This window comes from Anoplolepis gracilipes, chromosome 14 (genome assembly GCF_047496725.1).
Source record: "Anoplolepis gracilipes chromosome 14, ASM4749672v1, whole genome shotgun sequence".
Taxonomy (NCBI): Eukaryota; Metazoa; Arthropoda; class Insecta; order Hymenoptera; family Formicidae; genus Anoplolepis; species Anoplolepis gracilipes.
In genome coordinates, this window is record NC_132983.1 from 6,106,578 (window position 1) to 6,116,824 (window position 10,247).

General features: G+C 30.1%; 1 protein-coding gene across 1 annotated transcript; it reads right to left on the reverse strand.

Moving 5' to 3' along the window:
* Positions 1-576: 576 nt before the first annotated feature.
* LOC140673474 (cilia- and flagella-associated protein 251) lies at positions 577-10,243 on the reverse strand. The gene is made up of 18 exons (XM_072906455.1): positions 10,121-10,243; positions 9,873-10,019; positions 9,695-9,798; positions 9,468-9,622; positions 9,063-9,178; positions 8,702-8,822; positions 8,483-8,615; positions 7,520-7,689; positions 6,753-6,920; positions 6,317-6,425; positions 5,324-5,538; positions 5,090-5,241; positions 3,756-3,961; positions 3,182-3,311; positions 2,994-3,080; positions 1,917-2,048; positions 1,727-1,818; positions 577-1,295 (listed from the first exon to the last, which is right to left on the reverse strand). The coding sequence occupies exons 1-18, from the start codon at positions 10,241-10,243 to the stop codon at positions 926-928; spliced, it is 2,730 nt and encodes a 909-aa protein (XP_072762556.1). The 3' UTR covers positions 577-925.
* Between the last annotated feature and the right edge of the window lie 4 nt (positions 10,244-10,247).

The following is a 10,247-nucleotide window of genomic DNA, read 5'->3' on the forward strand; positions in this document are numbered from 1 at the left end:
TGGCCCCAAAAACCCTTATAAACCAAATTTTATAAAATACTGACAATTAGACAAATTCGTGACTCGAAGGGTTAAAGAAGTTAACTTGGACTTGCCGACACGCTCGTCGTCTTCTATCGAGGTCTTCGACGTTACTTTACCGAGTAAAATGTTTATAAACTGCTCTCTTGTCAAGGTAGGATTTTTCATATTAATAGAATTCTCATCGATGAAATTACGGAAAGCTTCCTTTATTTGGCGCATGCAAAGTCCGAACGCCGGTCGGTGATTCACGTAAAGTTTCACGAATTCTTCAAAAGTGATCCTCTCGACGAATTTACCGGTTTCGATATAATTTCTATAGCGCACTTCCGTCTTGATATTCTCTATCTTGAAAATAAATGTATACTTATAACGTGATAGAGTCCCGCTTTTTAAAGTTTAAAAAGATTTCGTCCACGAGTTCAAAAATTATTTATAATAAAATTAAAATTATTTGAAATATTAAGGTTCCTGAGTACTTGCCGCGGAACTTGGATGTCGACGGTGGCGACATATAGTTCTGTCTCTTTCTCTCTTTTGGGAAATATGTCAGAAGCGAGAAATGACAGCGCAATTTATGTTGCGACCTACGTCGTAATTATTTGCTATTTGCTAGTGTTGTCATGTGCAACGTATTTATGAAACTTGTGAAAATGGACGGCTGCCAAGCTGTGTAAGGAATAAACTGTGTAAAGTAACATTTTCCTCTCCTTATTTCGACAGCTGTCAAATCGCGTGTTTTTCCGCATTTCAAGGGTTCATTTCGGACTCAATTTACAGTTATTTATCAATTGTCAGGAGGAAGAATTCTGAAGAGATTGGTAGTATTATTTCGTTGAAATATGTTTTTATTTACATGTCAGTCGCAACATAAATTAGGGTGTCATTTCTCGCTATTTCTCGCTTATGACGTCACGATTTCAATATGGCCGCGGTGACTACTCAGGAGCCTTAACATTATTTTATAAGCACCCTGTATGTACAATAGTATTATGTGCATGCACACACACAAATAATATAATATATAAAGAAATACTTCTTCGTTGGTCAGAAAATATCCGATAGCTCGCATAAGGTTTGGAATCTGTTCGATGGCCACGGTATCGGAGACAATTCTGGCAGCGGCCGTATTTTCCTTTTGTTCTAACATTTGCACGTAATAAAACAGAGCCTTCATCTCGTTTATCAGCCATCGAGTTTTCCTCTCGCCTTCGACGAGACAATGAAACGGTGAGAGTCCTTCTCCGCCTAATTGCGCCATTAAATCAACGGATCTGTTGTGAGAAAAATGTAATAAAGACTCGCAATCAATCACTTTGCAGTCGTATTTAATAGCGATGATGTCACATATGTATTTAGCGTGAAAAGACTGGAATAAATTTTTAATAATTAATATAAATAGGTTCAAAATAAATTAATTTTTCCCATATTGTCTCTCTCTCTCTCTCTCTCTCTCTCTCTCTCTCTCTCTCTCTCTCTCTCTCTCTCTCTCTCTCTCTCATGTATGATACAGAAAAGGTTGCAAATTCTAATCTTTTTTATTAAAAGCAAAACAAAAAAAAAATAAATCGTTTTTATTTTGACGACGATATATTGAAAAGGAAAATATATATATATATTATTTTCAATTTTCTTTTAAGGTCAAAATTTAATCCGGCTGTAATAAAGGGCTAGAAGTCACCACTGCTTGTCAACATTTATCAACCTGAGTTTGATTTTCCACATCAACACACACGGATCGTTGTAGCCTGTGGTAAAGAGTATTTCTCTGTTGTTGCTGACAGCGATATTTGTTATCTAGAAATATATATAAAGACACAAATGCATAAATATATATATATATATATATATCTATCATTTTGTAAAAATGAATATGTGTATAGGTAGCATCTAACTTTTCGTGGATGTCCTGTCATACCGACAATCTTGTAAGGATTGCCGTCGAAAGGCAGTAGCTGCAGACCAATTTCCTTGTCGGTGGCGAATACCATGTAACTATTATGATTGACAAGTTTCTTCGTCAACACCTGTTGTAGAGATTTAAATACGTGAAATTTTTCAATAAAATATTCTAATTGATTTATCATAAAGAGATAGGAGGAAATTTCTCCGATAAATTAAATTCTTAATGTAAACACACAACAGAAAAAAAAAATGTAAAAATTCAGACATGCATTCTACGTAATTTTAATTATTAATAATCGCTGTATAAAATTTTTAATGATTATCTCTTGAGGAAAAATGTCAAGATTAAATTATCTCATATTAACATGACGAACTTAATTAAAATTAAGAGACGTTAGAATGTCTTGACAGATAAGAGTGATGACAGGTCTATCTGTCATTATTTATCATCAAGTATTTCTTTTTATCTGAAATTTTTCTATTAATCATAATTTTAAATAAAATATCTTAATAACAACTATATATGGTAATAAAATTTCTTTCTTTCTCTTTCTCTCTCTCTCTAAAACTTTAAAATTTTTGTGATATAATATTAATGCAATCTTTTAATTTCTATTAAACCGATTAAAATTAGTATAGACTTGATCTCGAGATCTCAAAAGTTTTGAGATATCGAAAATTTCAAAATATTTTAGTTTTCAATGTTTATTACATATACTTGCTAGTAAATAATGATAAATAAAGTTTTTGTATTAAATAGAAAAAATGTTGGCTTTGTAACAAATGTATTTATATATAAAAATTATATATAAATATATATATAAATTTTATAAATATTCTAATAATAATTATAAAAGAAATAGATATATTATTATTCTAGAAATATTCTAATGTAATTAATGTAAAAAAGATAGGTATATTATTATCTAATCAAATATTAATATCAATTAATGTTATATTACATTAACATTATGTATCAAATTCAAATCTAATAATTGCGGACATTCCGTCTAAACCAATCAACACATCGTTCTAACAAAATATATATAAATGTTCAAACGCGTTACTTGGAATTGTTGTACTGGTTCTCCAAAGATCGGTCCTAAATAAGTACCACGAATAGTCTTGGTAACATCGAAGATTTTATATTTGTACTGCAATGAGTGTACGGATTAAATTATTACATCTTTTTTTTACATAACTCGAACAAAACAAATTTTAAAAAATCGCAGAGAACTATTTATTGAAGTATTACTTGGGAATTTGAGATCATAAGGAATCTCTCAACACCAAACTCGGGATACCACGCTAGGCAAAGAGGAATAGCGCTCTGTTCGATTTTGTCAATGCGCAAGATTTGAAGTCCCGGTGTTGGATACGGCCCGCTGTAAACGACGAATTATAAAATAATAATACAGCCTGTACATATATTGTAATAATTACCTCTTTCAAGAAAAATGCTCGACAAAAATATCTACAGAACTTTAGCGCACGAATAATTCATTCATATATCTCTTTTTAAGAAAAAAGATTTTATATTGATTTTTTATAGCCATCATGGCTATAAATATAGCTGTAAATCTCAAACTATATTTTAAATTATGTTTACCGAACAAAGAGCCTTCGATCACCACGATTTCACCACTCTGTATTATTGCCAATGAAAAAAATTGATTTATTTCCCAAGAAAAAGAGGCTGATGATTTTTCGTTTCCATAATCATAACTCAATCGTTTCCCAATTTATAGAATATCATATTAAAATTATTATCCAATTGATTAAATAATTGATGCCATTTTTGCGAATAATATAGTAAGTCATGATGCAACCTGCGTTCGAGATCGTATTCGATAAGCTCGCGATCCTCTCCGAGCGAAAAAAATCGGGACCCAGCGGAGTCGGATGTAGCCGGGCCGAAAAGTATATCTCTGATGGGTAGATAATGCGAATGATATTTTCCGATTAGGTTCCACAGGTTGACCTCCTTCGAAGCGATATTGTTTCTCTTAAATACTACTACTGTCAATGCGTCGTCCTGAAAATAAAAATCTTATATCGATATCTCCCTTAAATATAGAATGTCTTTGAATGACCATGTGTTAGTTTTTTCCCGCATGAATTTAATTTGATTTAAACGATCGCTGCGTTGCTATCCTTCAACCAATATGACTGGTTTGTAATTAATAAGAACTTCTTGTATTGTTAAATTTCAAATAAATCAATTGTATTGTCTTACTTTTATTAATTAATTTTATGTATTTTATCTTACACATACTATATCTATATCTATATTGTGGCAAGCTTTCAGGAATGTTGCATGCAATATTCCAATCTTGCAAAACAATATTTCCGCAATATTCCATAAATATATCGTGCTGTGGGGGTGATGTTATATTTTTTATTCTGTATTTTGTATATTAAAGCGGAGTTTTTTCTCTTGTCCCTACAACACGAAATATTGTTAAAATATTAGATGAATATTTCAATATTGCGACATATTACAAATATTGCAATAATATTGTCCAATTACAAGTTTAATATTTTATTAGAGATATTGCAAAGATATTACTGCTATATTATAATATAATTATATATATTTCGTTACTTCGTTCGCTTACCGTTATGTAACGAACTATGCATTATTTATCTGCGTAATCAAGTTTTTTTTTTAAGTATCTAAAGCCTGCAAAAACATAACAAGTAACATTAAATATATTTTTCTTAATTTATAATACAATCCTAACACAGGGAGTTCAGATATTGGATTAATTGTTTAAAAATTGAACAAATAAGTATTATGCAAATATTCTGCAATATCTTGTAAAAATATTGTATTCACGTTGCAGAAATATACATACATGCAATACGATTTGAAATGTGCCAGCATCATTACAGAATATTGCACAATATAGTTTTGGAGCGAACATATGTATCTATATTGTGGCAAGCTTTCAGGAATATTGCATGCAATATTCCAATCTTGCAAAACAATATTCCCGCAATATTCCATAAATATATCGTGCTGTAGGGGTAATATTATATTTTTTTATTCTGTATTTTGTATATTAACGCGGAGTTTTTTCCCTTGTTCATTCTCTAAATAAATAAATAAATAAACTCTTAAAAATAGATTTTACGTTCGATCGATGAAATATTTCCTCACTGTGTAAGCCATGTAATTAGCACACGAGGCGAAAGTGATTTTATTGACAGCTGCTGAGGAATGTTTGTATGGAATCTCCTCTAAGAGATCCAAGGTAATGTGATGTAGAATCCAAATCGCCCCGTTCTCCATACCGCATACTAACATACTGCCTATTGTAGAGGGAGAAAATAAATAAGCGCTCTTCTATGCAGACTCGAAAAGAAAAATTATGACATTTCTCGAGATACCAACATTTCGGTGAAAACTTTAAAGCTGTAATGGCTTTTAAAGACTCGTGTCTTTGCGGACAAGTGACGTAAATAATCTTCTTGTCAACAGTCTGTTCTTTTTCGAGAATCGGCCGGAAATCTGGTAGGGTCGGCATTCTCCTGGATATCAATAAAGTATGCTCTTCGTAATTGTACAGACGCAGAGTACCCTGCATATCGCCTACGGCTATGTAATTACTGTAATTAAAATTAACAAATGTAACAAGTATTTTACACATTAATTAATTATTTTAAATATTTTCTTTCAAAGTATAATATGAATATAAATAATATAAAAAATACTATTATATAAATATAATTAATATAAAAATAAATTAAAATGAATATATTTATGTGTTTTTAATTATATTAATATAATATTTAATAAATTGAGAATTATGATTAAAAGTGAAAAATGATGAAAATCTTTTTCTCGTGAAATAAATCAACTTTTTTCGTGTATCACTCGCATTTAATAAAATGCAGATTAGTAAAATATATTAAAAAATCTTTCTTTTTTTCAATAGTCATAGATTAATAAATGTAGCTGTAAATCTCGATCAATTGTCATACTAATAAGATCTTTTTTTGCTAAAAAATATAAGACATACACGAATTAATTATCGTGCATTTACTAATAACAAGAGAGAATAAGGGAAGTTTTCGATACAGGGTGGTTCATTTTAATTTTCCTAGGCAAATTCTCGAAAAATATAAAAGATAAAAAGATTCTTTGAAAATGTCATATTTTTCGAAATCCCCCTCTCTCTTTTAATTTTTAAAAATCTAACATAATTTTTAAAAATCTAACGTACCATCAAACACGAGCAGTGATCTACGAAAAAACTAATTTATTTTGTAAGAAAAAAATCACTCTAATTTCTCGCTTTTATAATGCAATATTTAGTTAAAATAAGGAAATTATATATGCAATTTTTCAACAAGTAATTTACTCTACGTCTCCTTTTTCTTCTACCTTTCTGGATGAGCATCTATGCTGATCGCGGCTGCCACTGGATGGTGTAATATAAAGTGCCATTTTTGCTTCGGAATTTCTACTAGTGCTATTACTCCCGTAAAAGAGCCTAAAACGAAAGACTAAAGCTCAAATAAAATACCATAATGTATTTAATAATATTTGTTGAATCGACGAATTTTTATCTGAATCAAATTGAATCGTTATAAAACATGATTTGTAATCAACAATATAATTATTATAGGATTAAATTAAACAAAGATAATAAAGAAAGACTTTGAGCTGAGAAGGATGACATTCCTTGCAAACAAATTTTGCAAGATTGGCACCAACACATTGTTTGTATTAAAATCTTCTCGATTTGAAATTTTCGAATAATTCACACTTAAATGGTAGGAATGTGAATTAACATTTTTAGCGAAATAAAATGTCTTACATGCAAGAAAATTTCGGATGTTAAGCGGAGAACCGTCCAGTAGAGTAGCATCCATTGGCGGATAGCTTGACTTCACTTCGCTAAATGTTTTGTTGTTTCGCGAAACATGTTTTGCATTTGTAATGAATTTGGACGAGGCCATCTCTATTTTACCATTTGCTTCGTATTCTAATTCATGAGAATATTTCATATTACTGTGTGTGATCCGTATAATTGTATACTTTTTTGTTTATATACAAATATTGAAAATTAATTTTTTAATGTTAAAACGAGACCAGAAATTAAATAAAAAATATACTTTTGTAATATATTTTATTTAAAAAATTAACTAAAATATTAATAAAATATCAATAAATTTTTAAAAATTTTTTATTTTAAATTCGTAAAACCATAAATAATAAAGAAAATATTTTAAAACACTCAAAGTATAAATAAAAAAATTTTGGTTTGTATTGTATTTATAAATATAGCTAAATATACGATATATTTTTTGTATTCTCATAACTTTCTTTAAAACCTATATAATACACGTTTTACATTATTATCACATAGTTTTGATATCAACTCTAAAAAAAATTTACGAATAAAAAAATACATAAAAATGTACAAACATAAGAAATAAATAACGTGTATAAAGACACGCATGAAAATGCAAATACAAAAAAATAAGCGATAGAACTTGTACTTGAAGGATAATTTTTAAAGTTAAAAACTGATCGCTCGAAGGAAGGGAAAAAAAGATTTTTTTTTTTTTTTCCAAGACTTACTCTCATTGTCAGACATATTGGTGGTAAATACCGGAGATAATAAGTTTGAATAAGGATCGAAACTTATCCATCGAATGGATTCAATATTGCAATGTTGACACCAGTATAAAAGTTGCAATTGGTAATTATAAAAAGTGATCCGTCCATTTGAACTTCCTGTGACAAGCATACTGCAAAATTAAATTCGTATTACGTATATAGCACTATTAGGCTATTATTAAATCACAAAATACAAATACCTAAAATGGTCTACGGCGTGATATAAAAATAATTTGTGGCTGCAAAATAAATCAAACTTTGCAATGGGTGCACCTTGAAAAATACCAGGGATGGAAAGTTACTTTTAAAAAGTAACTAGTTACCGTTATTCATTACTTAAAAAGTATAACTATTAGTCACATTTTTTTGTTACTTTTTTCATGTTAAAACGAGACCAGAAATTAAATAAAAAATATACTTTTGTAATATATTTTATTTAAAAAATTAACTAAAATATTAATAAAATATCAATAAATTTAAAAAAATTTTTTATTTTAAATTCGTAAAACCATAAATAATAAAGAAAATATTTTAAAACACTCAAAGTATAAATAAAAAAATTTTGGTTTGTATTGTATTTATAAATATAGCTAAATATACGATATATTTTTTGTATTCATTTAATTTGACATTATTGTGACTTTCTGTTCTACCTGGCTGGGAACTAAACCTTCCGTTCCTTGATATTGTATTGGCTCTCGTATCGCGGCTTAAAAAGCTGGCTCCTTTAGAAGAGGTAGCCAACCAAATTTAGAAAAAAACAGGGGTGTTCGTGTACGTCATGATGGGACATTTTTTTTCAAGGGTGCGCCCATTAGAATATTTAATCTACTTATTATTATGCCTCATCGGCTGCTATAAAGTTATTTTTATGTAGCGTTATTTCCTATATAAATTGGGTATCATCTTTTCAGACGTGTATACTTTTCGCAATGAACGATAACAGCAATACTACTGCTCTGTAAATTAATTGTTTTTATATGTTTTTTCTTCTTATAATTATCATGATTGGTCGCCTGTTCCTTGCGAGAAACCTCATTCCAAATCAAAATGCATCCTGAAAGAGTTATTAACGTTAGCACGCAATATGTTAGATAACTACTAATTAATCGGCAAGCTATCGCGTCGTTAAACAGAGGATACCATTCGTAGTCGCTGTAAATGCTTGCTGTATTTTTGAAACGTAGCAAGTTCCAGTGAAGATTTCAACACGTCGAAATTTTGTCATGACTTTGGGACAATCGTAACTCAAAAACTGGCCGTTCTTGTTTGTGAAATTTGACATGGAAATATGAAAATCAGAATTAAATCAGGCATTCGAATTAAAAATGTATGTAAGATTATTTTTCTTGTTTTGACAAAATATTCAATATAATAAAATTATATTTAACGTAAAATCAAGTTGTATTAACGCAGTGTATATTTTATGAAAAATAAAATCTGAAATTTTATGTCGTACAAAGAAAAAGGGCTTAAAAATTCATACGATATATTTCTCACTAACCCAAATTAGGAATAGAACGTGATAATCGGTAGTTAATGCAAACTGTTCCGGATATTCATCATTGAAAGTTATTTCCTTGACGGGTTCAGATGCAGTATCGATCAATGAAATTGATGCTGGAAATATATATATATATTATTAAATAAATCGATAATTTATAATTAATATACCTTTTTACAAAACCTTAATAAATCATAATAATCACAATTGTTTATTTTAATAATTATTAAATCATATTAAATCCGATTATATATCAACAACTTTTGCATAAATAAAAAATTAATCACAGAATAATTACAGTATAAATTTCTTAATAATATAAAAACTATTATTTATAATATTAGGCAGATCTAGAGGGCAAAAAGTTATGATTAAACGAACGATGAACAAATTAAGGGAGCAAACCGTCTGGTTTGTCTCCTCCACGAGTCCACAACCAGACGTGCACATTCTGACACTTTCCATTGCCGACAGTGATTATCTGCTCAGCATCGGTACTGATACGAGCGACTGTCATGTCTTCATTTGCATGTGGATTAAATACATTATACACGGCCACCCTGCAAACGCATCAAAATAAATAATAATATTACGAGGATATGTAGTTTTTCCGAGAAAAAAAAAAAACTTGCCCCTTTTCCGTGTCCCAGACCATCATTGCGGAATCCTTCCCGAAATTTGCTGTCAACAACCATTTGCCGTCTCGCGAAGTCGATAACGTTCCAATAGCATTTCGCTAAAAGGAGGACCAGAAACAGGAAAAATATATATTTTGTGCTACAAGTGTAAAAAAAGAAAACATATACCGACATGGCCCAGAAGCGGCAACATTTCCCTTGAAACATAGTCGTAAATCACAACTACATGCGAACAGGCATACGCTATTAACGTACGATTTTCCCTGGTCAGATTTATCACCGGTACTTCCGGATTTATGCCGAAGGACCATTGCAACTTCTAAAAAAAAAAAAAGGAACGACAATTTTCTGACAGTTATAACAGCGCTGACAGATACTCGTGTCAGTAAATGTTCATCGCTCAATATAGTTTTCACTTACGAACGGGCAAAGATCATGCTCCGTGAATGTCGGTTTATGGCATTTTTCCTTCGCATTTTTTTCAATACTCTCAGTATCTATTCGAGATTCGGAAATTGAAGGAGCAACGGCACACATCGCCATTTTA

What these genes read in the sequence shown, in the direction of transcription:
- LOC140673474 (XM_072906455.1), bottom strand. Translation starts at nt 10,243, where the DNA reads ATGGCGATGTGTGCCGTTGCTCCTTCAATTTCCGAATCTCGAATAGAT. An exon ending in TGTTGCCGCTTCTGGGCCAT is followed by an intron (nt 9,799 to 9,872) that starts GTCGGTATATGT and finishes TCCTCCTTTTAG; the next exon opens with CGAAATGCTATTGGAACGTT. An exon ending in ATTTACAGCGACTACGAATG is followed by an intron (nt 8,616 to 8,701) that starts GTATCCTCTGTT and finishes TAACTCTTTCAG; the next exon opens with GATGCATTTTGATTTGGAAT.